Raw genomic sequence first — 27,500 nt, 5'->3', positions numbered from 1 at the left:
AGTTAGCGCCCTAAATTTTATATTAAAAAGCTGCCAGTCAACCATCTGCCTAGCAAAGTCAAGGCATCAATACCTAAATGCCTCAGCCACCGGGGCGCTGAACCTGGACACAGCATCTCTGGTTACCTGCCTTCAGAAATTGGGCAGGAACGAAAGCAGCTCTTTGCTAGTGCTAGCAACGCAATCTCCACGCACAACTCTGTGTCCCATCAGTAGCATACCGACCATAAGTAAGTTTCAGTAAAACCTCAGATGGCTCCTCTAACGCGTTTATTAAAACAAATAACGACACAAGAACACAAAAACATTCCTTTAGAAGTGGAGAGGTGATAATGCAAGAAAAAACAAAAAAGGGAGAAAAAAACATTAATCACAGATAAGAGTTGTTACACCAYGAAAACCTTCATTTTAAACATCTGAATAATGCCATTTGACTCAGTGGCACTTCTGGCAGTGACCAGCTAGGCTGGAGCCTGAACCTTTGGCAGCATAGGGAACCCTTCGCAGAATACGTATGCCGTCCACTTTCACACACTCTATCGCTCTGCCAGCTGGATCCTGGAACACAGCCAGTCCTGGAGTGATATTCCTAAACTACATTGAAAAAATGTATCAGGATCAAACAAAGATCTCAACCTAAAACAATATTTTAAGGAAATTAGACATTTAATTGGAGTCAAGTGGCTTCTTTAGAAAATATCTGTGTGTTACATTAATACTCCTTTTTTTTTGTTTATTTGGGATTCTTTTTGGCATAGGAACATACTGGCAGATGGGAGAATAGTAACTGTCCAGTGCTCAATTGCTCTTTGAGATGACTGAAATCAAACATAGATGGCATTCTCAATTCATTCTGATTAAACACACAGACTAAACCAGGTAATTACAAATACATGTGTTGGGTTTTTCTTTTTTTAAAAAAAAGTTTGCAAAATCATTCCCATCTTTAAAAACATTTTTTTTAAAAAAGGTGGAATTACTAACACACAGGAACAGATGTTTCTGGTAGTTAGATGTCGGGAACTCAGACTTCTTGTCTGGCATCACCTGGTTTTGATTCAGTATTCATTGTTTCAGGTTAATTTTGCTTAAACTGTCCAGTGCTGTAAAGGTAAAACCACACTTCCACCTTTGGAAATGGATAACATTCCTATTATTAAACCTTCTTCCTTTAAAAGACCTTTYTCCTCACCATGAAAAATGCCTGTAATATAAATAGTTTAGAACACTGTACATAAGCATGTGCACACACAGACATATTTACGCAAAATGACCTGGCAGGCTAACATTAGCATTTCAAAGAAAKACAGTGTTTCATTCTACAGACCAGAAATAGGACAGACTGTGGTATAGCAGGATTTTCCTCCTTTGGTATACTAATACTTCTTAACAGTCACATCTTACTTCTGAAAGTTTCATTTTGCCAACTTAATCAGTAAACTGTGATTTGCCAACTGTGATCAGTAAACGTGGAGGAATTCTGTTCCAACTGTGTTTGCACAGAATTTCCACCAACCACCATGACTGCTGATTTTCAAGCTATTTGTTTCCAGCTAATTTGTCAGCCCAGGGGTTGGCCCATATTCCCTTTTATCTCCTGATCTGAAAACAAATTCACACATACAAAATCTCCCCATTAAAGCTTTTCTGAAAAGGCCCTCTTCCTCACACGGAATAATGCTGAAGCCAACTAGTATCTGCCTAAGTGCAGGAATCTCTCCTTGTGCAGATCTGATTGCAACATTGAGGTCTGTGCTGTAAACATGCTGGATTTATTAAAGGAATCTATAACTTTTCTATTCAAATATCTATTTAGTTACTATAGGCAAATTTTTGAAGAATATTCATTTTGCTTATCTTATTCGGGAAAGCATATATGCACAGAGAGAACTGTCTCTCAGGCTGACCAGATTCACAGTATGATAATTCAATATTTTACCACAAGATCATATTAATGACAGAAAATAGTCATTTGAATTTTAAGAGTATTGATTCAACTTTCTTATTAAAGTAAACATCAATTAACTATGAGCCTATACCTAACATGAAAAGCGATAAACATGATTTTAATGAAGTAACACAGTTCCTAGCTGACTCCTTACATGATTACTTAATGTGCCCTACACTGTCTGGTACGTAATTTTGTCCACTACACATATTATTTATAATTTAACAGGTCATTACAGCTTTAGTGTAATTGTGGAAATAAAAGCATATAAAATGCAAGAATTTCAAAATAAATTTTATGATTCACATTTACATAACAGCTTATTGTGTTTAAAAAGTATTACAGTATGTGCAAATCAGCATAAACAAGCACACATGGCTTAGAGAACTTGCCCTGCTATAGTAGCTGAGTTTGACAGGCAGCACTGCCTGTCCTACTGGATTCTCATCACTCTTATTTGCTACTCCTTCCCATGTATTAGCAGCGAAAAACAGCAGTAAATACCTGGCTTAAGCACAGTAAACCTTGCTGACAGATGCTTTCTCTTCACATTGCGGGCTGTTAGCTTTGGAGTTCACGTTCAGCTGAAGATGCTGCTCAAGGTGTCAGCTAACGGGCTGAGCTGTGCTTTGCTCACCTTGCACCAACTGATCCACGCACCGCAAACCAGAGCTTGAGCTCAAAAAGGTACTCAGCATGCTCAAGATATATCCCCTCTGCAACGCTCTAGAGATCAGTATAAGTCTTAATTATGTACTTCTCTACCAGTAAAATGGAGCACCCAGAGCAAACTGCATAGACAACACCTAGGGTAACACTGGACCAACAATGTTCTGTTGTTGAAAAGCTAGCAATCGTCTTCCAAGGGCTTATCAACAGCATTATGGACTGCTTTACATATGACTGTTTACATAGGGGGTTAGATTCTCTGCTTGCTGGCACTGACAAGGCCTTGCCTGGAGTAATGTCCAGCTTGGGATGATGCACTTCAAATAGGACAAGCAAAATAAGGCAAGAAAGACCTGAAAAGAACACAAAGAAAGGCAGCAGGATAATCAGGGGTCAGACAAGCACAAGCTACGAAAAGAGACTGAATGAACCAAGACTGTTTAGCCTAATGAGAGAACACAGTTGCCTGAGAGAGGACATAACAGCATCCAAACACGTAAGAAGCTACTGCAGTGAGATGGTCAATGGTCATGTCCATAGGAATAACAGCAGAAGTAATGAGATCAAATAGCTCTAAGAAAAAAATGGAAGTAGATGTTATGAAAAATCCTTTAAAAGATAAAAAAAAATGCCTAGAGGCAATGGAGAATCGCCGTCATTAAAATACAGATGAAGCAAATATAGGGATGATAGAGGTAGAGTTGTTCATTCATAACTGCTGATCTCCTGAAGCTTTTCCTGGTCTATTTTCTCCATCTTTATGTAGTGAACTGCACTTCCAGTTGGTGCTTTGTACAGAGTTCCAGATGTAGCTAAAACTATGAGGAAGACTGGATTGCAATTTAACTCTGCATTGATTTTCTTGTGAAACAGTGAGGTTATACAAAAGGCCAGATTCTCAGACTACATAATTCAATTTAACCTCACTACCTTGAAAATGGATTAATTCAATGAAACTGGGCTAAATTACACCATATGGGAATCTCGCTCAGAATCTATGCCACCGATCGTATTTCATCCTCCTCTTTCAACTGACTAGGAACATCAGTCTTAGGTTAGAATCTTATCTTGGTTCTGAGTCTTAATTCTCATCTACTTAAGTTTTGATATTCAAATGACAGAACTCAGAAATTTTTGTTTGCCCTCATGAAAATCCTCCAAAAAATGGTCTCTGTTTCTGTGTCTTCCTGCACAAGGACACGTATTTGTTAATAGTTTTGTACATCTTCTGACTCTGAACCACATTTGAGCATTTGCTTTCCTCTGACACCTCTAGATGAGATTCAGAGTAGAGACATCTCAAAGAAAAAAAGACTTTGAAATATCAAAGAGATGATAAACTCTAAAATGCCAAAAGACAATGTCAAACACTCCAATATCACTTTTGACGATTTCTGAATTTCCCCCTGTTTAGTAAGAAAGGAAGCACACTTGTGAATCCAGATTTTTGCAGGATCTGCAAAACATTCAAAACTCTATCACTGCCAACAAATAGAGAGAGAGTGAACATCCAGAGATCCAGTGGCATAAATGATGGGTATATTGCATGAAGACTAGTGGAAAAAAAAAAATCCAAACAATCCAGCAAAGAATTTTTTAAAAATCTAACAAAGACCCATTAGAAGTCAAAACACATTGGGACTTTGGAAATTCCCACGCTGTGTCTAAGTGCAGCAATCCATACAATGATATCCAAACTTTTAGATGTTTCTGATAAAGTCATAGCAATCACTGAACACTCAAGGCTTATCCAAGCCACTGTTTATTGTGTGAAGTCTATCTGTGTTCATACAAGTTAGCATGAGAGAAGCTACATCCTGGAAACAGAAGTGCCAAGAAGCACGCTGAAGAGATGTTCAAGCTGCCTAGCCAGGCTTAGTAACCTGGGGCATTGCCAATGGGATGCAAACAACCCTGTGCTGCAGCTGGTCTGATTCTGCACTAAATGCATAACTCTGGCTTGTCTTTACCACCCACCGCCACAGAGTATGACAGGCTAAGTTCATAGAAATGTCCAACAAAAAATTAACATTAGTTGTCATATGTATTAAATTTAATTCTAGCCTTAAAACTAGGCTTGCCTGCATAACAGTATCTGATGTTAAGAGTCAGGTTTGCTGGCACAGTCCTGGTCTCAACGGATCGGTCAGCATAGATTGAACCCAGCTGTCTTCAAAATGTCAGGTAAGTGTGATATTCACGTACAACATAAACTGCGGCTATATAAACAAGTCCTAACATTACACATCTCTTAAAAGCAGTGTTGGACTAGTGACATACTTGTTTTATCTGAGCAGATGTCAGCATCTGCTTTAAGTAGAGAGAACTAAACCATTTGTGTTCCTTCCCCAACCCCAGCCCCCACCCTAGTCAGAAGTGAGGAAGAACACTAAGTGTCAGATTTTTCAGTGGCATTTTATACCAGAGTAGAAAGACAGATGTTTCAATCTGGGCAGCCAGTCCCTTTGCTAAGCTGTTCACCCTTACTATTAAAACTGATTTGCACAACAGTACATTGCAGCCAAAGCAAGCAAGGCAGTCATTAAAAAGAAGGCTGCTCACACATGTCTCTGACAAAAGATGACCCATTCATCAATGGTTAACTTGGCAAATTACAAGTAACTGTAAGGAATCAGTAAAGAAATAATTTGTGTTTCTGGAACAGCCATGCTGACAGATAGGCCTTCTCTTGTCCTTTCGTTTCCCACAGAAGCATGCTCCATGCACTGGTCTTCAACCAAGGTCCCATAACATAACAGAAAATTACAAAAATGTCCTAGTCAATCTCGAAGACTTATGCTGACAAATTAAAGAAATCTTTAGAAAGTAAATGTATAGACACTGAAGCACTGGCATTTCCAACTAAATCATACTGAACAATTCAAACATAGGAACAGTAATTGAACATGGAATCAGGTCAGGATCAGAAGTGAAAACTACATTATGYCATGCAGTGATTTTCAAAATATTGCAGATCACTTCTTAAAATTTAAGATATTTCCCAGTATCACACCTCTCCTACTAGYCCTCTCAGTGTCCTCAACTCCTTTTATTTTGCTCTTCTCACCTTAACATGTCCAATTTCATTCCGTCTTCTTGCAGAGAATCTTGCAGTCAGAGAGGCTACTTTTTCTGATTTAAAACTCCAAAAAATCTACTTCTTTTTGTGAGACCTCTGAAAGTTCTTGGATGAGTAACCTATATATTATTTTAAATTATAATAATTACAAAAATCTAAAGTCTTAGTTCTAGATAGCACTTGGACTCTGGAGAAGACCACGCAATAGAAATCATGCCACAGTATTTCTGCAAGAGTAGCTCAAAGAAGCCTCAGATAGGTTGAAAWTCCATTTTGCTGATTAACAAATCAAGAGCTGTAAGGAGAAATCTTGCCAGTAGACAGCGAGTGGCCATAYCAGATGAAATTTATATGTGATACTTTAGAAATCTGGTGCCAAACTCCCATCTCCATTCATAGTTTACATAGTCAGAAGAACAAATGACACTTGTGGGAGAAATAGTCTCCATCATGAACTGTGGAGAGATTATACAGCAGTCTATACTGACCTCTTGCAGGCCTTGGCAAAACATCCCACCAAGGATAAGAAATGAGGAGTAGCTCTAAGCTTGTAAGATTGCAGAAGCTGCTGCTACAATATCATCTTCATATTTAGAACTATATTCTCGTGCTAGAAACATTATTTCAGTGCCTTTAGCGCACAGGAAGCTGTGTTGCCGGAGCAGGTATAGAAGCAGCTATAATGTCTGGAAGGGTACTGCAAAAAGTTCTACACAGAGAGAAGTTTAGGGAGGTTTATAGACTAGACCAGTAAGGAAGGATATTTGCRGGAAGACAAAAGATGAAGAACCAAAGCTGATGCCAAGTTTTACTCCTCAACCCAATAAACAGAAGGTGTCATGTCAAAATAAACATTTTTTTCAAACACTGGTGGACTAATCTCTTGCCCTCAAAGATGAAAGGCTTGTCCATTTTCACAAAAGTTGCCTGAAAAAAAGGACAGCCTAAGTTACTGTGTAATTTTGGGAAGCATTGCCCTAAATGGTTGGAATTTGTCATAACTATAAGCAGAAGAGGAACTAATGATAAAAACTTAGAGACATCTTTAACTGTCAGTCCTAAGTTTTCTCCCTTCAGCTGGTTTACTGAAACTTGCATTTTCCACACCGCTATGCTGTTGTGCCACTCATGCCCACAGCGGTGAAAACTGCAGAACAAGGCCACTATAATTCACTTTAAATAGGTTTTAAATATTTAGTTGAATCGGGATCCAGGAGGCTTGTATCTTCCCTCAGCATGAACAGTACCGAGAATGTCAGTGACTTATGAGCCACATTTCCTTAGAATTAAATTAAAGGAATCAGTTGCCTTTCTTCAAAGTTCTATTTCCATGAAGCGAACAACCTCATAAGCAATTCCTCTGCAGATGAAATAAAGATGTCTGTTCTGTTGTTATACAGCCTTCTCCAGAAATATTACTGCGCAGGAGTGAATTACAGCACATGCACTCACTATGCATTCCTTTGGATGCACATTTGTTTGTGGAAGAATGGGTTGTATGTGTTGGCACATAAGTACTTCATCTGTCCTGCCTACACTGTACCAGTTCACTAAACAGATTAAATTTGCAGTTTCCTCTTAGGCATTTATGTTTGGAATTTTGGTTTTAATAATAGGAATCTCTTGTATATATATACATAAAAACCTCCAGCTCTTTAATGATGCTAAGTCAGACAAATGCACTTTCTATGAACATACTGTAGGAAAAATGTCCTTGAATATCTCAGATACAAAATGCCAATAAATTGAATTTATGTCTCRTTTAATCTGCAATGGAACAGTTAGTACTTAAAGGGTACACACACTTCCCTTAGTCCCTTTCTTCCTGAGAAACTTTCAGAGGCTGAAAATCAATTCCTTTTGTCTCCTTGTTATTCATCTGCTACACATTAAGGAGAAACTCTGGCATTCAGAGATCCCACAATAGTCTTTCATCTCCAGAGAAGCCTGGTATGAATTAAAATCTTACGCTCCCTCAAATTATGGATGTATACTGCAGCATGCCACTGACTTATTTTTGCCAGTTCTTTCAGTACGATGCAGCTAGCTAGTTTGAATCTTTCAACCTAAGTCCCTCCTCTGCAACACTGCCATACAGTGCTTTCACAAAAGCATACACAAATACGCACCCACACAGAGCAGGGTACTATACAGCTGTTATTTTTCCAACTTCCTCTACTATAAGACTTAAGAGTTAGTTTTACTACATTCAATCTTAGTACAAGAGCAATAAATACTTTATAAAAGTAATGCTTTATCATTGCGGTGGCCTTGAGAACTGAAGACTATATACATGACCTTATAAAAAACATGTAACTGATATAATTTTTTGTCATGTTTGTACTGAAGGGTAGTTTTAAGTTAGAACATTCTTTTTCTGTAATGAACATTTATCTAGAATGCTTCAGCACTGATAAAACATACAATGCTCTTTCAATCCCAGCTCCTGGTTATTTACAATGTTGTTATGTCCCACACCACAGAAATTCAAGGCTTCCACTGTCAGGTTTGAAAGTAAATTTGGGCTTATTTCTGTTACGCTTTTTGTTGCTCTTTCAGTCTATTTTTCTTCTTTCCAAATGTGGCTTGCCTGCTCCTCAACTGAAAATATTCTCTGCAGCCAAGGTAACAAATTCTAATTAGTGCAATGTTCATGTCCTGTTCTCCAGAGCATCATCTTTAGCATTGCCTACATCCAACATATCCTTCAGACAAGTTTCTACCTACCTTGCTCTATAATCTATTAAATGAGTGTTTCTTTATTTACATTAAATTTAACTGTGAAATATTTTACAACTAGCTTTGTTATCTATTTAACATTTGTAATTGAAGACCTTTAAAATAAAGCTAATGAAAATCTAAACTAGAACAGAAATATGTGCCTTACACGTAGCCCTGAACATCAATTAAAAGGTGAGACTTCGGCTCAAGTTCACTAGCTGTGTTGGGCTCAGCTAACAACACAGCCAAGAAAATCTGGAGCTCAGCATGTGCCTGTTATCTCCAAAGTAACTGGATAAGCAGTTAATAGCCTACACTGAACACTAACATCATATCAATATTTTGATCAGGTAGGCTCAGGTACCCCTATTTCTYGCAGCCACATTTGGTTAAGGACTGAATTACCCCCCTCTGCGTCATTCAGTTTCCTGCTCCATTGCATTGTTTGCAATCTGATTTCCCCCAGCATGACAGTCTGTTTTGCATTTTTTTGACCTTAGAAAAAGCCAGAGAGAACGGAAGGCAAAGGAGACAAGGAGAACGYTCTTGCAGAGGCGGGTTACGGGAGAGTATTTTGAAAGAGCAGCTGGTGCAGCAACATCTCACCTCGCTTGAATCTTCCTGCTGGTTGATAACAGCTAGCGCGTCCTCCGCAGCCTGCCGCTTGGCTTCGGCAACCGTGCGCTCCATTTTAGCTCTCTCTGAAGTGATCATGTCATGAGCTTTCCGTTCAGCCTCCGACACTGCCTTCTGCAGCTCCGCCATCGCTTGGCGCTTGACTTCATTGACCGCTTCCTCTGCAAATGAGAAATTGGGAGAAACCTTCATCAGCATAGTAAGTTTGGTACAGAGCTATGCAGGACTAACACACGAAAGCCGCAGATACTCTGCTATACTTGCGCCTTCGTTTTGAGGAGAAGGACGAAGATGAACTCGCTTCCTCAGTGCCACCCAGCTGTTTCTGCACCTCCCCATCCCCGAACGTTCTCAGAAGTCTCTAGCGCACAGAGTGGATACTGGTGTTTTGATTCATGGTTGTTACCTCTTTGCAGCCAGGCATTTCTGATCTCTGCTTTTTATTTCTGTAACTTTTGTGAACAGTTTGCCTGGAAAATTGCTTTTGCAGAGTATCAGACTAATGAATACATTTYGTAAGAATTATTAATCAAGACATTATTTTGGACTTTTTCAAGTTTTTGAGTTTAAACTCTGGAAATTTAGGGAGAATTCAGTCATTAACAGATTATTTTATATGCAAAGAATAAAGACAAAGAAGTCTTTCTTTTCAGCATGACTAATTTATTTTAAAAATTTAAATCATTGCTGCAATGTRTTTTCCTAAACATGTAATTTTATGACCCCAAATCAAAAATTTATGAATATTGCTTTGACCTATTGATCTCTACTCGAAACCAACACCTCTGCTGTGAAGAAGCTACTTCCTGATTCAGCAGAGCTYCTGAGCACAGAAAATGCAAGAAGACTTAAGTACACAATTATAACTAAACATGAATATAACTGCTTTGTTAAATTCAAACCTTATCATTTTTGTAAAATAAGCCAGTAAAAGCAGTTTATTCTGTACATATCAGTGCCATAYCTTTTATTCCAGAAAATATGAATTGTCACAAATTAGTTATTTGGGTTTTGATGCAGGAAAAATGCAAAGATTTTACTAATGAACAGTCTTTTAATTGACAACTAAAACAAGTAATTTCTTTTTTTTTAATTAACCGGTCTAATTAACAAGGAAACCATCCTCCCTCTGAATTAGTTTATCTAATTTTCATCTTTATTCAAAGCAAAATGACAATGATTAATTGAAAATTTAATAAGCAGTAATTATTAACTTGGCAAACCTAGTACCAATTAACACTCTATTAAAACTAATTATGACATGTTTCATTCAAGTGTTTGCACTTAATTGTTTCACCCACTTAAAAACCACCTTAATTAAATGTTCTGTTTAATTAAAAGCATAGATTTATAATAAAAATGTTTTACTGTAGATTAAAATGTAAGTATTACAACTATGTTATGGGTTTGAATTTTAGACTGTATTACAAGCATTTGTGTGTATGTACACGCGCACACACATAAATGTGCATACAGATACCAAGTCAATAACTGTCTTTAGTGTTTTAATCTCTCAGAGCTCTGAATTTGTTATTTAAAGAAAAATATAATAGGAAATCTTCATTTTAAATTATTATCGCATTTTACCAAATTAAAAGTACAAGCAAAATCCTGATTTTAATCTATATACTGACTTTGAATTAATTAAAAGGATAGAAGAGTTCACTGTTCTGTGTATGTGTATCTGAGTGTACGTGTGTGTGCGTGACATATGTGACATATATGTGTTTCAACTTAAGTTTTCAAGAGGGGAAAAATTAAGAGATAAAACTTATGCCTTTATTTTTATGAGGCTGAAAATATGCCTTATATTATCCTACCATAAATGTTGTTAAGGGGAAAGCCTCGGGAGAGGAAAAAATCATACCCTTCAACCATASAGCCAGGGCTTAATTTACTTTGAATATTCAAGGTGAATTAAAATTCTATCTAAGTGGCAATCCAGGACAATAATTTTTGCTTACGATCAAAGCTGCAGCTAGACTAATTGTATATGCAAATCAGGCAATTTATATTTAAATTATGCATTCCTATTCTAGTCCCACAGGCACACACAGATCAGCAAAGGGAATTGGTAGGACATTTGCAAGGTGCTTGAATATTTATTACCAACTGCAAACATTCACTGATCGCAAGAAAAGAAATATACACAGGCAAACATACAGATGCAATTTTATTATCATTTTCATAGAAATGAGGCAACTTAAATACAGACCTTTTGTGTCTGTGAACTGCAGTTATTAACAAAGTGTATTTCTTTGAGAAAATCAGTACTCAGTTGCTGATATTTGCAACAAATAGAATGATCTTTAAATAGTATGATGCACTTTCACTACATCATATAAACTTAGTCTTTCATTGAAATGTTTGCAGTTAGAATTGCCAAGTTAAACTATTATTTTAAAAAGAAAGCAGAATATCTCAACATCTTACAGGGACTTCTAATTTTACAGACCTTTTTCAATCCTAAACAATCTACTTCTTTCCAATCCAGATACAGAAATTGCAGGTTATATTCTAACTTCTGTATTGTGCAAATTTTGTGTAAAGCTTCAGAGAGTGTGAAAGTGTGAAGAGCGCTAACAAGGCCACATGGTGAGAAAAAATGGAAGTTATTTTTTAATTAGCATAAACTACGGATTGTACTTTAGGATTTTCATTACATTTGACAGTAGAATGTGTGTAGTGATGTATTAAATTTGAAAAAGGGTTTAAAGACATTACAGTTTTTTACTCATAATGCAACATCATTATTTCAACATCATATAAACTTATGATACGCAACTTACTAAAAATAGATAAAATGTCCTACTACTGATTTTCTTCACATTTCCTTAAAATAAATGCTTYCAGTATTTACAAATATTTTATAGACATTAAAACACATACTTTGCAGCTTCAGACAAAAATAAAAACYATAATATTTGTGCAAGAAAAGATATGAATGATATTGAAGGATATATTATTTGCTTTGACAGTACTGATGGACTGCAATGCTGATGGATAGCAAAACCAAGAATGATACTGGCATACAGTACTACTTCTCTTCCAGAAAGAGGGAGAGTGATTAGATTCAAATAACAGAAAACATGAAGCAAGAAGCTTTAAAACAAAATGTCTATGATGTGTGTTATACACACCCTCTACTTTCCGCTAATGTGAATCATTCTTGGCATAAATTCCCTTTGTCTATGTAAGTGTCTTTTCAGGAATGCAATTGAAATCTTCCTTAGTTTTGAGTAGACAGACTAATGTATGAGAGAAATTGCAGTCTGCAAGCTGTTACGTAGGACAGCTTGTATGGAATAGCTGTTACTCAGTGTGATCAGAGGTCCTTTGAGCTGACTCACTAGAGATGTTCAACTCATTATTCACTGCTGTATGTAGCCTAGCATGATGATTCCCCAGCCTGTTCCTCATCACCTCCCTCACATCATGGACATACCGATGAAAAAGGAAAGGTGCTGGGCAGAAGTGAAGTAGCAGTGCCACCAAGACATTTGCATCATCATACTCTCAGGCCCCAAACTGCACGACCTTTTTCTCAGGACTGCTCTGGGATGCGCACTGGCTTTGTTGCCTTCGTACATTGTYTTAGTATGGTCATTATATGCCTGTGTGGTAACTCCAGCGCTTCCTTCTGGAGTGCCACAAGCATGAGGTCTTGCTTGTTGATAGGGAATGGCTGGAAGATACAGTCTCTTCGTGACACTGAAAGAAGCTAAGAGAGCATCCCAGAGTGGAAGCTAGGACAGTGTTTATATCACTTAATTTGCTCAGGTTCAGTCTATAAGCACCTGCTTAGCATGCATAAGCCAGTAGCCTGGGATCTCCTCAGTTTAATAAAGAGAAATAGGTATTTCCAGAAAGCAAGTCATCCAACCTAACATTTGATCCATCATCTTCATGTGCCTGTCTCTCTCTTGACTATTGAGGAGCCTTAAGAACTTGGCTTGGACTGTTCAGCAAGACGTCTATAATATAACGAGATAAATCAGGACACTGGTGACTTCCCTTTCCAATGACTTATGAACCTTAAGTGGGTTTACATGGCTTCAATCTACAAGATCACAGAATCACATCACAGAATGCCTGAGGTTGGAAGGGACCTCTGGAGATCAGCTAGTCCAACCCCCCTGCTCAAGCAGGGTCACCTACAGCACCTTGCATAGGATCATGTCCAGGTGGGTTTTGACCATCTCCAGAGAAGGAGACTCCACAACCTCTCTGGGCAACCTTTTCCAGTGCTCTGTCACCCTCACAGTAAAGAAGTTTGTCTTCATATTCAGATGGAACTTCCCATGGTTCAGTTTGTGCCCATTGCCTCTTGTCCTGTCTCTGGGCAAAAGATGCTACATACTATGTCCTTGCTCCAGCAATCATGAAAGTATGTGCTTAACTCTGCATATATTATGTCTGAGTTTACGAATCTCCAAAAGTTTATAGTGAATCACATGTTCACATAATGTACTGCCTCACCTGATTTTGAGGTTGCTCATTAACTGTTCTTATGCCAAGTTCTTTCAGTTCACTGGCTTCAGCTTCCCAATCAGACTTTTAGGGCTTGAATTAGCTGTCCACACGTTGGTCTTTACAGCCATTTGAGACACCAAGATATCCATACAATGCTWGCAGAGACGATTCAGGACGTGTGAGAGATTTGCTGCCTTCTTGACAGGCAGTTGCAGGCCAGGCAGGATATTACAGAGCATCTCAAATGGCACTAGACACAGGTATTTACAGAACTGAATTGCACCTTTACTGCCTTGAACTGATTACCATACTGTAGATACTGCCAGCTTCAGTGYACCCTCCTGAAAATGCAGGGCAATGATTTATAAAAAGCAGTACGCTTTCTGATGTTTTACTGCTGTTAATAACAAGCCACGGGTATGCTTCTTGTTGAAAATCAGACTTTTATTCTCCAATTCACAGATATGCTCAGTTAACCCTGAGAATCTGATTAAAACACACACTGGCATGACAGTATAGATTAGAAATGGGACCAAAGCAAAAACCTGTTTTAAAAACACCAAAGAGGATAAGGGTTAATTAGATGGTATATTACAGGCTCTTTTACATTATTATTTGGGGACAAAGTCTGAATGTACATCTGATTTCATAACTCATACCCATAGCTTCGGTTATGCAAGCTTCTGAAAAACTTATTTTCTTCCATTGGACCTTGGGATTACAAATCACCTGGTATGCCAAACAATATTAAACCCTAGACATTACAAGGAAAATTAGGTTTCTGAAACTTCACTTAATACCAGTACTTTTAGTGAGATTTCCTGGGACTGCATATATTTTCTTATTTTTCATTTATGATGTTAACTAACTATGGGAAACCAAAATTAAAAATTGCATTTGGGCATACAAAAGCACTGAGTTACAAAAGCTACATTTTCCTTGGACAAAAGAAAAAGTTCTCGATTAAATTAGTTTGTTATTTACCATGTAAAGTGTAACAACTCCAGAAATACTAGTTTTACATTTTGACAAATACAGACTTCAAAGGATGAACCACCTTACACACACAATATAACGTTTTGTCTGCTGCAAGAATATGCCAGCATAACAGTTATACATGAGTGCTCTGTATTTAGTTGAATATACCAAAAAGCAGCAGTTACTGGAATTTTGATCAGAGAGCATCAAAACTGCTGCATATTTAATCATTAGCTCTAGCTCAGAGAGGTGCAGTGGCCTTCATGGTTGCACAAGGCGCTCAAAAGCTCTCCTTTTGCACAGTCAGCACAGACACTTCCACAAGCAACYGACAGCGTGTGTGTGTGTGTGTGCGYGCAAGACAGAGAGGAATGAACAACTAGGGTTCAGGAGCTAGCTCCTACCCCCTGGAAAATAAGGAAGCCACTGTATCAGCAACAGAAGAGCAAATGTTTTGCTCCAGAACCGCAAAAGGATCCTCACCAGGGGACTGATGTGCTCACACAGAGTTGCAAAGCATTGAAGAGAACTCTGCCCAACCCCAGTGTCTGCCCACGGTGCTTTTCAGCCTCGTGGAAGACGTTGTGAGTGCAGGTAAACCACGCAGAGCCACTGTGGAGGTGCAACCTGGCGTACGCCCTTGAATATAGGCTTATGAGCACAGACTTCACTGCTGGCTGTGACAGGCACAAAATCTTTAAAAAATTAAGGATTTTTACACTATAGATCCGAAGGTTTTTCTTTAGTGAATATACTTAGTTGTACCTTTTCCTCCTTTAGAATTAACTAGGTAAGAATCTGGAAGCTTTAAAAAAAATCCCCCAAAGAATCTCTTTTTTAAATTGCTAACAGACTAAAACTTCAGCATATCAAGTTTCACCCTGAAACCATTATAACCCCTGAAAATAGAGGTACTTAATGGAAATACTGATACCCCCTTAACTATAGCAGCAGATGCTTCTATTATAAAGATTATTTCAGGTTCTGATCAGTTCCAGTTTAAGATTATTAAATACAATTTCTTCTTGTTCCTAGTAGGTCCTTTCTTTTTATTCCTCACGTCAGTGCATTAACAACTGCACACAGCTGCCAGCATACTAAGCCCATGTTTTTAAACAATTCTTACCAGCTTTCTTCCAGATCTCCTCTGGCACATATCCAGAAGCAGGCCTGTGAAGGAATTCCCGATGTGATTCTACAGGAGGAGAGGGTGGAGAGGGAAAAATAAAGAGTACCGTAAGCAATGCTTAGTTGTTAAACAAGGCTTAGAGAAATACCCTTTCCCTTTGCTTATTGGTCACACAAAACCATGTGAATTTTTTCTTTATATAAAATGAAAAGGACGCTGTGGCCATAATTCACAAATGTCACACAGACCGGATCAATGTTTAGGACTCAAATGACTCATCTTAAGCCAAGCTGGGACTAGTTTGCTTTAGTTTTATTTTACAGTGTTTAAAGTCAACTCTGTATGACAGCTTTCATGCTTTTAAGGCTGGCTTTGCAAGACCAGCTGAGTAAGTGACAGTCTTCACCCTTTGTAATTATGTTTATGAAAAGAAAAAAGAGAGAGGGCAACAGGCTGCATTTGGCACTTCTGGTCTGTGAAAACAGAATGGTTATTGATGAGAGGAGATAAAAGCCGTAATGTCATTCTGGTGATCAAATAAGCTTGCTTAAGCTGTCTATGGGTAACAAAGGTGGAAATGTCAGGTGCYGTTTCAGCTACTAGGAGAGCAGGAAATCCTTGCATACTGCTATGTAGATAATGGACAGTTTCTGGCACATGTATTTGCAGGCATTGGCTGGGTAGACTGGATCTTCCCATCTGACAGGCAGCTGAGTGGATTTCCCCAGCTCCTCTGCTTATCACTAAAGTATGSGGTGAAAATAGAAAGTATTTTTACAGGCAGAATTTCACACCTCTCAGGCATAAAATRATGTGTGTGTGTGCATGTGTGAGCACATAAGATGCTGCAGAGCAACTAACTATTTATATTGRTTGTAATTAATGTGATAGAGGACTTCAGACCAGATCCATCTCGAAAATGTGGAAATTCTCAGCATCATTTGGCTTGTATGATTCTGGAATCTACAAATATTATTGCGTAGCCTTGGAGGTTTTAAGAATTATGGGAACAGTTACAGTTCAACCAGGGACACAGTAGAAAATATTGCTTAAAAGCTCAGGGAAACTTAAGGCAAAACATTAAAACATGTTTGTTTGCTTTTCCTGCCATAACTACAAAATACAGTCAGACTCAAAATGTGACAACGTAAGTGTTTTGTTTTATCTTTTCTTGTATTTTCTGTCAAGTTCTTCCATATGTTATTCAAGGTACTACCTACTACAAGGGGATCGCAATCCTGATTTAAGCCCTCCGCCATGATACTCAAAAATAAAATAAAGAGATGTGGCGCTGATTTTTGGTATACATGACTTTCTAAAAATGAAATTCAATGACATAAATGAGCAGATTGCCAACTAACTGTTGAAATTTCCAAAACATAAACATCAATCAAGTTCTTATTCCAACCACAAATCATTTACATGAGGAATGAGATCCTCTGCAAGAAGAGTTAAATCAAAACTTGTGAGAGACTTTCCCATAGTGTGGAATAGAACAAAAAAAAAATAAAAAAAGACATGAAGCAGTTATGAAGATAATAATAAACATATTTTCCAAACAACAAAATTATTATTAACATGGCTATTGTTTAGTCAGTGATGATGAGTTCACAAAACCAAAGAGCAATCTTCCTTAGGGGACTAAACTACTGGACATGACCAGAGGACTTAATTCATATGCTAAGATATGCTTCAGATTAAAAGTCATAGAAGTTGCTCACTGAAAATAAAACTCAAAAAATCTTAAAAGTTTTGAAAGTCTAGCAACAAACCCAAAACAGTCAGAGAATTTAAGCAAAGTCCATAAAACATTAAATGTAAAACCAAACAAAAAAAAGCCATAATGAGAGAGAATGTATTCTATTAACTGAATGACTGCAGCACCTAGAAGTCAAAGAAAATGCTACCTGAAAGCTGAGAGAACGAAATCAGACAAAATTAGGAATAACCTGAAGCAACAAGGCAGCCAACACAGATGATGATAATGGAAGAGGTTTTACATGTCAGATACAACACAAATGTTTGTTAACGGTGAAAATGCAACAAAGTTATTATGCATAACAAGGAGAACATGATATTCAATCCTGAAATTACTTGAAATTCATCATATGGCATGATTTAAGAGCACTAGTTGATAATCAGTTCGGTTTCTATTGGACTACTCAAAATAGTCCATCGAGGAAAAGAAAACACATATACACATCAGAATAATCAGTACTTGCCTACAAAAAGCCTAAATGAAATAAAAATAAAATCAATTTTTAAATGTAAAAAGTTTTYGGGATGTTCTATTTTAAAGTCAAATGTACCTTTCAGGAAGAAAGTCCCTGGACTGCCACATAAGAATAAAGATATAAAGAATAAAGATCAGGAAAAAGATACAAAAAAATTGATCTCAGTTTCAGCCCTCACATTCTATTGAATAGCAGGGAACAATACATATGTTTTACAAAATAGTACAATAAAAAAGACTATTTTTATCTTGGGAATTTTTTTGTAAGAAGGAAMACATCTACAAAGATATCCTACCATCACAATATGGTGCAAGGTTCCATATAGGTCCTGGTGTATTCATTTCAAGTATGCATTCAACCACAAGAATCATTGACAGTCAATTGATCAACTAGGTTTCTAGGGTTCAGCAAGTACAAATACCTTGTAGACTACTTATTTCTTTTGATTTTAAGATAAAGAACTGCTGCTGCAAGTATTAAAAGAGGGAGATGTGAAGAATTATAGCAGTAGAAATAAATACAGCTCTGGGAAGTGAAACTGAGACCAAAAGCTAGGACCAAATAAAAGACACGAACTCTCATGTGATAATAAGGACAAAAACAAAAAAAAAAAAAAAAAAAAAGAAAGAAAAGAAAAGAAAAAAGAGAAAAAGAAAGGAAAAGAAAAGAAAGACCTGAAGGAAAAGATGTGTTCAAAACTATCAAAAAGGGTAATCCATATTTGCAAAGGAACCCAAGATGGGTTGAAAATATGAAAGAATTGACGCTTTTAATCACTGGAGAATGACATCCAAGCCTATAATAACAAAAGAGTAAGAAAGGAGATGAACAGTTGATCTTTTGAGGACATTTTCCCACTTACTGTATTTTTCAAAACAGAGGCAGTGACAAAAACATCCTATATGCCACAGTCAACACTGGGACTTGAGCATAATAAAAGCTACAATGAAGAAAACATCAGATAGAAAGATCTTATGTCATCTAACCAGACCTGGACTATGGATGATTTCATACATGAAAAATACATGTTTTTGTATATCTTTATATACTTTTCATACTCACATGCAAGTTTCATTTTAATCTACTCTGTAAGAGATGTAACACCATTGGTGGGAGACAGGCAACGAACAGAAAACTCTTAAGAACAATCAGTATTAAGTATTGACTGCCTTGTTTACAGCAGCCAGGCTCAAAAGTGTGCCACTCCAATAAATCGAATATATAGTTATAAATATGAAGAAGTGCAATAGTGAATCAGACTAACTCGTTAAATGGTGCGTGGGGGGAGAGGTGCGAGTTTCAATTATTTTTGYACACATCTTTGCCCTTCTCTACCCTGTAACACATTTTATATCTATTCTGACACCCTTTAACACACATGAAACTGTAGTCAAAGTACAGTTTGAAATACTCTCTTAAAAAGAAAAGGAAAAGGAAAACCACGCACGTACTGTATTACTGAATCGTCTCTGCAGTTATCCCCAACCAAGATCAAATTTCCAATAACTGGCAGCTATTTTTTTTCCTTTTATGCCACCTATGAGTTATTTTGCTAAGCACCACAATACCAAGTGTGGTATAAGGAATGGATAAAAGTTATCCTAGCCCCAAGGAAATCAGAGCTGAATACTGTGAATACAAATACATGTTTTTGCAGCTGTAGTTCCCTCTAATAGTACGCAATTCAGGATGCCACAATCTAGCCCAAACCTCCAGTGCAGCTAGTGGATTAAGAGTAAGGTTTAAGAGCATCAGTGACCGTGATTACAGAGGCTTTACATTCTGGAATTACAAGTAATAAATGTTACTGTGGTATTCACAGCATTCCTGCTAGCTCATGTTGAGAATACCACACATATCACAGCAATGCTGATCCTCTGCAAATGGCAAAGGAGAGATTTTATAACTGCAGCATGTACAGACATRTCAGTGCAAATGTCCTGGCTAACTGGGGAAGTACTCGGGTGAACAACCTTTGATAGAACAGAAACTAGCTCTAAGAGGGTTAACATTTAAAAATGTATTAAGAAGAGGCTAACCTATSTGTTTTTGACAAAATCCTATGTTTCTGAGAATTCTGGCTTCCTGGGGCAAAACCTGCAGGCACTGGCACTCTTCAGGTGGAGATTTCAAACTCTATTTTGTAAGATTTCCGGTCAGATAAATTCAACAAATGATACAAAATATCAACATCCTCTGATCTACACCACTTATCTAGAGACACAGCTGCATTCAATAAGGTTACAGATCTTGTTTATAACCCACAATGCTGAAGAACTCTCATCTTTAATTTATCTGACTCTGCGTATTTCAGAATACATTGTGTAATTATTCACTGCAAGGATGAAAGTTTCAGTCTTGTTGTAGTCTGTAGTATTGAAATTCTTCAGGAGAAATGAGAAGTGAGATGATGTATTTATTCACTTCATAGACCACCACAGTCTATCAAGTGACTACATGTAAAGTCTGAGTCATTTTTAGACTTTCACAAACACGTGTAATTCCAGCTAAAAGGAATGGACTTACCTCACCTTCAACACACTCTTAGAAAATGATGATTTTTAACTTGCTAATACATGAATTGGATTACTAACTAATTATCAAATATTTCATTTGATTTCTCAGTTAAAAATATCATCAGAAATATATTGAACAGATACTGTAAACTGTCAAATTTAAAAATCTCTTGCAGGGACATCAAGCTAAAAGAAGCACAAAGATCTTTCGCAGAACAAAAGGTCTACTAATTCAAAATGATCAGCATATTTTTCAATTTCTTATGGATCCAAACTACCTATGCTAAATTGCAGTTCACAGTACTTTAGTGAGAACATAATGTTTACAGTGAGAACTTCTGATTTCACTGATGCTATTTTAATCATAAAGAAAAAGAAACAAAGGCACAAACAATGTAGTCATACGGCCCTTTCTCCCTCCCCTTTGCCAGTGGAGATGACAAAATGGTAATTTTTAAAGGGTGGATTACCTTGTTTAAAATATATATATATATATATATATACACATACACACACACACACACACACACACACACACACACACACACAAAGGGGAGTCACTGACATTTAGAATCCTTGCAGCAAAAAGCAGTATTTACATGCTGTGGCACTTTAATTAAAATCCTGGAGAAATTTTTCAATCCCTTTCCCTTTTCTCTTCCTTCTCCCTTCAAAAATAAAATAAAGTAACAAAACAGTGTCTCGAGGCTCACAGAAATGGCTTCAATTAAATTACACTTTTTGAATCCCCAGAATTTTCRTTTTGTTACCTAGATTACTACCAGATTTAAGGAAATACAATGATTARATTTCCTTAGACACTGAAATAAGTATCTTGTGTCTTGCATGTCAGATATAAAGTTTTTTTTATCAATATTTACGGCTGACATGGATACAACATCACTGAAGCATTCCAAGTTGTATGTCCAGGAGTCTAGAGAGGTAGTTTTTGAAGCCAACTAACTACAAGGGGCATGTTTAAATTGAAACGGGCTTGCTCCAGTCAGCTAAACTGTATCCATAATACTACAGGCATACCTGGTGTGTCACATAATGTTGTAAAATGTTTCCACAGGCTGTGGAATTTTTTAGGGASTAAGACTTTATTGGTTCCAAGAATTCATCTTGACAAATACACAGCCCAGCAAAATGACAATATTTTTCTATTTGTTTGCTCTTCATTTTATCAAGAGAACATTTTCTTTTTTTGTTATGACTATCTTTCTTGGACTGTATTAACATCTATAAAGTTTTGATGAATGTCTTGAGGAAATGCTGAAAAYTCAGTCTCTTTTCACTTTTCTACCTACAAACTACATTAAAAAAGGCACATAAAGGAWAAAAGCTTACAGGAACAATGGTCTGGCTCTTTCTGCATTACAGTTTTGCTAGAGATGGCTGCCACTGCTTTTGATCTAGGGGTTTCCTCACAGGTGTTTTTTCAGAAGCAGCAGACGTGATAAACATTTCAGATGTCATATTTACGAGTTCTTCTTTACATTAGATTTAATACTATTCATACAAGCCATTACCTGAATGCTTCTTTCTGAGAAGGGCTTCTCTAGAGACTAGACTTATTAGTGAAGCTTGGAGCAGTATTTCCATAACCCCTCCTTTCAATGCCTAAAGCTAATTTATAATCCCATTGGCTTAAATCATTAGGAAAAAAAAATGGTTCATTTGTTATGAAGCGGTACTAAATATTACAGTAAGAGCTCTAATGATTTACCAATAGGAATATGGAGAGAGAATTAGATTTATTTTTCTACTTCTCTATTTGCAACTAAATAGATTTTAGAATTAAAAAGCTATTCTTGAGGAGAAAAGGAAAATACAGATTTCAATAAAATTTTGTTGCAAAATAACATACATATTCAGTTCTGCTAATGACCACAGTTTATGATGATCTCAAGCAGAGGGCATTTGATATTCTGCCCTTTCTTTTTTTTCTTTCCTTTTTTTTTTTTTTTTTTTTTTTTTTTTTTTTTTTTTTTTTTGAAAGATAAACATTAGATTAAGAATCATAGTTTATAGCTCTATTTCTTGGAACAGAGCAAAGACATGTTTTTCTACCTGTTAACTGCCATAAAAGTAAGGGGATGGGAGAAGCAGGCCAACACAATGCTAAGGAATTACAGGAAGAATATAAAATAGAAGCTTGTGGATATACAGCAGTCATCCTTAGTTATGAGCATTTTGGTACAAGTGTAACTAGAGGTCCACATAGGGTGAAAGTCAACTACTTAGTCTGCGTCTTAAGTGGGCTTTGCAGCTTGACTKAGCTCTGTGTAGCTGTAACTACAGTGCAAGCAGTGCCCAGGCTAGCTCAGGTACACCTGCATGAGTGGACCAGACCTGAGAGTATTAATTGTGCCCAGCAGCAGACATCCCAGCTGGTGTACTGCTTTATTATATTGAAATCAATTACAGCGAAGAAGTGCCAATATCTTTGTATCTCTCTTCATTTCTTTTAAACAGGTATTTTCCAAATTCCATTCTGTTTGAGAAGGCTAAAGCTAGAAGTCCAGAAGCACCTACAGTTTTGCTTAATCAACTTCSGAGGGAAGAGAGAGAGAAGGGAGTGAGAGCCACTGCRTTCATCTCATTGCTCTACCATCCCTACACTACAGTTTGTTTTCCCACCCTCATACATTTCTGAATGGAAAGCAAATTACCAAGTAGCACCAAAAACCCCAAACCATTTCAAATAAACAAGGGTACTAGGGCATAGAATTATAGTTAAGTCAGTAATCAGCACAGAGGAACACTTCATCATTATCAAGGAAAAAGCATCAGAAGAACAAATCTGAACTTCATCTAGCACTTAGCTGAGCTGATAAACAATTTTAAGGGAGGATACTGTACCTAATGTAACTGGATCTGGATTCACTGGACTCTGCTGTCTGGAATGACTACTGCTGCTGTTACCACCTTTTTTTAAATCTTCTGCATCACTGTACCGCCGTATCCAGTAATTAAGTTCTTCACGGTCTGCTTCTTGACATCGYCGTAGTACAGTGAGAGATCGCCTAGTTTTTTCCACCATGTCCATTATACAGTTTAACAGCTGTTCACAATGGTGGAAAAGAGAAAGGAAAAAGAACACTTTACTCTTAAACTGACAAAAAAATAAAGAAAACATTAACATGCTGAATGCTTGAGTTCTACGAGTGAAAGAGTCAGTCTCTCCTTGTTTCTTCAAATATATAGGGAAAATTCTAAACTTACTTCAATAGTACAATCCCTTTCTGTTTAACTGGTGATCCTAAACTGTATAGATATGGATTTCTRGGGAAAAAAAGGAAAGAAAAGAGGACAAAAGATTAAAATTACTATAGTCCCACTACTAGTACGACATGGCACCACAGCAGTGCAGGGTATCTGGGACAGAACTGTTGCCTGCTAACGTTATAAGAGTGAATTAAATTCAAAGAACAAATACAATTAACCATACTAAGGGTGAGGGTCATGTGTGCCAAATCCAAGCTTCAGATAGCAGCATCCCTTCCTCTTTGGCAGGCTATAGCAACTAGGATTCTGCAACAGGTATTTGAACAGCAAGGGTCAATATGAGCTACCTAAAGGGGAACATCGGGCTCCCATATTTAGCCACCAATGCCCTCAAAACTTTTCCTGAGAAGCAGATTTATTATAAAAGGAAAAGTTTAAAACTGTATCCTTAATAGATAAKATTGCTTTTATTGCACTCAGGAGACCTTTCAGGTAATTTTATATAAGAGTGCATATAGTTCTTACGTGGTCAAGGTGTTTCCACTCTTCTGCCCATTCTCTGTCTGTTAGCCTGTGATCAATCATTTCTTCTTGACGTGTGCCATGCAACCCTGCCAAAAAGGAGCAAATCATGTTTACAGTGTTGGTAGTCCTCTAGGGGGAAAAAGAAGAAAACAGACCCTTGAGGACATATGTGGAAAAATACATGTCATACATATACATATATTTGCATACGTGTGCGCTTCTAGATGCACATGCATACAGAAACGAGGTACCTACAATATTCATCTGCTACTAAGCGTGCACATTTTTAAGGAAGGTTTCTGCAGACGAAGATGACACACATTCCTTACAATAAGAAATGTCTATTATTTCAAATATACCAATCTCAGTAGAGATATGTAGGAAAATAATTAAACAAAGGTATCCCCTTGACTAACAAAAGTCAGTGATAAAAAGAATACACAGAATGTAAGTATATGTCTTATTTAAAAAGTCTTGTCTGTATCAAACATTTATTTTGCCATTGTTCTATTCACTTAAACTAGCTTACCTCAATTCTGGGTGCTGTAACAGCAACGGTTGCTCTAGTATACTACAATATACATAGAATTACCTAGCATCATCTTTGGATGCAAAGGTAAAACTGAAGATTTTTGATAATATRTGTAATCTCAAATAAATTCCTTAATGGTCATTATTTTAACTTATTGGAATTAATTCTCAAATGTATTTGAAAGAATAAAGATTTTATAGTCATTMTTCTTCTTCTTATGTGGTTATCTTCATCCCAAACTTTCCTTAATTTGAGAATTAGTCACTAGGGAAGTAATGGAATTTTAAATTTTATCAGGAAGGAGCAGTTACTCCAAAATTAAAGATACCCTCATTCTGACAATACCTCTAACACACTTTTATTTTTTAATTTATTTTTAAATTCAAAATAAATCATTCCTGATCTTGTATCAGAAATACCACTACAAAAATAAATGGATGCTTAAAAACTTAGGTCTAAGTTCTCTTCAGAACTTTTCCTTTCATTGAATTGCTACTATTTTACTCAATTTACCGTTTTCAAGATTTGTAAGTTCTGTAGGTCGTAAGATGACCTGTTAAGAATGGACATAAACTTTCTGAATATATAAAACCATAATCAATATATATTTATTTCATTTGAACTACCTGAAGAAGTGATCAAGACAATATCTGTTAACCAACTGTATCAAACACTAGCTGTACTTCAAAGAGCTGAAAAACTATTAGTATAAACTTAATGTTATTTCACTAAATGCAGTAATTACTACCATGTCAACAGAGCATCATTAAGGGTTCATCCTTTCACAGATGTTTAAACAACACGTGGTTAAAATATAGCACATATATCACAGCAGCTGACAACATGGTAGAACCAAGTCAGTATTTATTATCAACACTCTTGAGGAAGCGACACTTGCTCTTTGCTTAGGTCTCCTCTCTACAAGTGCTGATTATTTCTAAATGTTCCTCTTTCATTGAAGATTTCTTTAAAACAAGAAAAAATAGTATGTGCAGATGTGAAGCAAGTCAGGCAAATCCAAGATCATCAGACATCTCAATAAAGCAAATGGGCTGCAAGTGCAGTCCCATACAGGGCATGATGCTTCTGCTGCAAACATCCTAGGCAGACATCCCCATGCTGCAGTGCACTCTTGAGATGTCACCTAGCCACCATGCCTCCAAAGGCTAGTAATTTTTCTCTCCTCTAAACTCAAAAGAAATAAGTATCACTTTTGTTGTTGTCACAAATGTGGCATTCAGATGAAAGGGCCCATTTGGAGTCCCTAGATGGACAATCATTTACAAAGGCTATTTTTGAAGGGTGGATATATTTTATCRGGGGAAAAAAATTAAAATAGAGTATAATTACAACGAAAATAGCAACCTAGAAAAAACAGTGCAGCAAATGAATATGCCTTACCCATAGGTCTGTTTCTGTCCCTGAGGTCCCTGTGGTTGGGGTGTCTGTATGAGTCCCTGTAGTGGTGGGCAATGGCCATATCATCCAAACGATAATGCTGAGGTGGAGGTGGGGTGGGATGAGGCAGACCATTGGGCTGATAAGACAAGCCATTATTTGGACTGTACCGCTGGCCTGGGCTAATAGTGCAGGGCCGCTTGCTTGGATGCTCTGAGTGCAAAGGCTCTCTGTCAAAGCCGTTTTCTTTGGTTCTGCAAAATAAAGCAAAGGAACTTTTATTCGCTTTGTGAGCAGAGCTGTTCAGACACATGCACACCGACCTGCACATGAAGCTTTAAGAACTAAAGCTCATTCTTTATCTGTGCTCCAAATGTGGTGTTGCAGAACTTTTCATAACAATGCTCATTCAAAATGTACAMATGACATATCCACCCTGTTTAACTATCCCTGTAACTTAAGAAATCCCAGCAGAATGACGCTTCCCACGGAACAGCTTAAAAAGTAGCAGAGGAGGGAGAGCAGCATTCACTGAGACCATGTGGTGATCAGATGAATACGCATAAGGGCAGAACTGAAAYGATCATACAGGAAGCAAAGGGCCAAGCAATCATCACTTTTAATGGTGCTACAGCATACAGTGATTAGGAGAAACTTTCAGTTTAAGAAATATTTTTTTTCCAGAGCACACAATCTTAAGGTTGTGTGTTTCGGTATGCTGAAYCTGGGCTGTAAGTTATGCCACGACGAGTTCTCATCAAGAACCGGAACAACATGATAACAGTAGCTTTTTAAATCAGTATCACATTTGAGACCTGGGGCAAGAATGACTCTAGATGAGGAGGAATGTTTTCTTCAGAGATTTGCTTGCCATTAATTTCATGGAAAGATCTAGTTAGACGGAAGCCCTCAAATAACCTTCAAGATTTCCCACTCCGATATTCTTTAGTAGACAGTGCTTTTATGCTGAGGTAACTTTAGAGAGTTATCAGGGAGGAAGGTAGTTTGTCTTATTAATTCAATTCATAACTAGCCATTTCAAAATAAGTTCTATGAAAGTTACTATCAGCCCCAAAGTAATGCTATTTCTAATTTCAGTTTGATCTGCAGACACAAGGAAAATCAACTCCTAATCTAATATAATGTTTACAATCCAACAATAATCTCTAACTTACACCTCTATGAAAATGAGAACTTGAAGCTTGCACTGAACTTTTTCCAGAAAGAAGGGCTAGAGTTACTTCAGTGGGTTTGCAACTGCTTTCAGGGAAGCTTTGTTTCACCATAGCCTAGTTTTTATACCAGTGCAATACACAAAAACTACAAAAGATTTGCTTTGAAGAGTTATTAAATATAAATATTTCAAACTGTTGAATCCCTCCCTCCCAAAACCTTTATCAAATAGCTGACGAAATCTAATCTTTTTTTCGG

General features: G+C 37.1%; 1 protein-coding gene across 4 annotated transcripts in view; it reads right to left on the bottom strand.

Annotated features, from left to right (window-relative positions):
- RUNX1T1 (RUNX1 partner transcriptional co-repressor 1) overlaps positions 1-27,500 on the bottom strand; it is a 114,825-nt gene that overhangs the window by 4,122 nt on the left and 83,203 nt on the right. For all 4 annotated transcript variants that reach the window (XM_085307020.1, XM_085307106.1, XM_085307182.1 and 1 more), the window contains 5 exons: positions 26,073-26,323; positions 24,140-24,225; positions 23,249-23,450; positions 15,631-15,699; positions 9,024-9,214 (listed from right to left, as the gene is read on the bottom strand). In XM_085307020.1, the coding sequence (XP_085163146.1) occupies positions 9,024-9,214; positions 15,631-15,699; positions 23,249-23,450; positions 24,140-24,225; positions 26,073-26,323 (799 nt within the window). The remainder of the gene's footprint in view (positions 1-9,023; positions 9,215-15,630; positions 15,700-23,248; positions 23,451-24,139; positions 24,226-26,072; positions 26,324-27,500) is intronic.

The sequence above is a fragment of the Rhea americana genome, unplaced genomic scaffold (genome assembly GCF_003343005.1).
Source record: "Rhea americana isolate MKP2758 unplaced genomic scaffold, rheAme1 scaffold_0, whole genome shotgun sequence".
Lineage (NCBI taxonomy): Eukaryota > Metazoa > Chordata > Aves > Rheiformes > Rheidae > Rhea > Rhea americana.
This window is presented reverse-complemented; position numbering and strand designations above follow the sequence as displayed.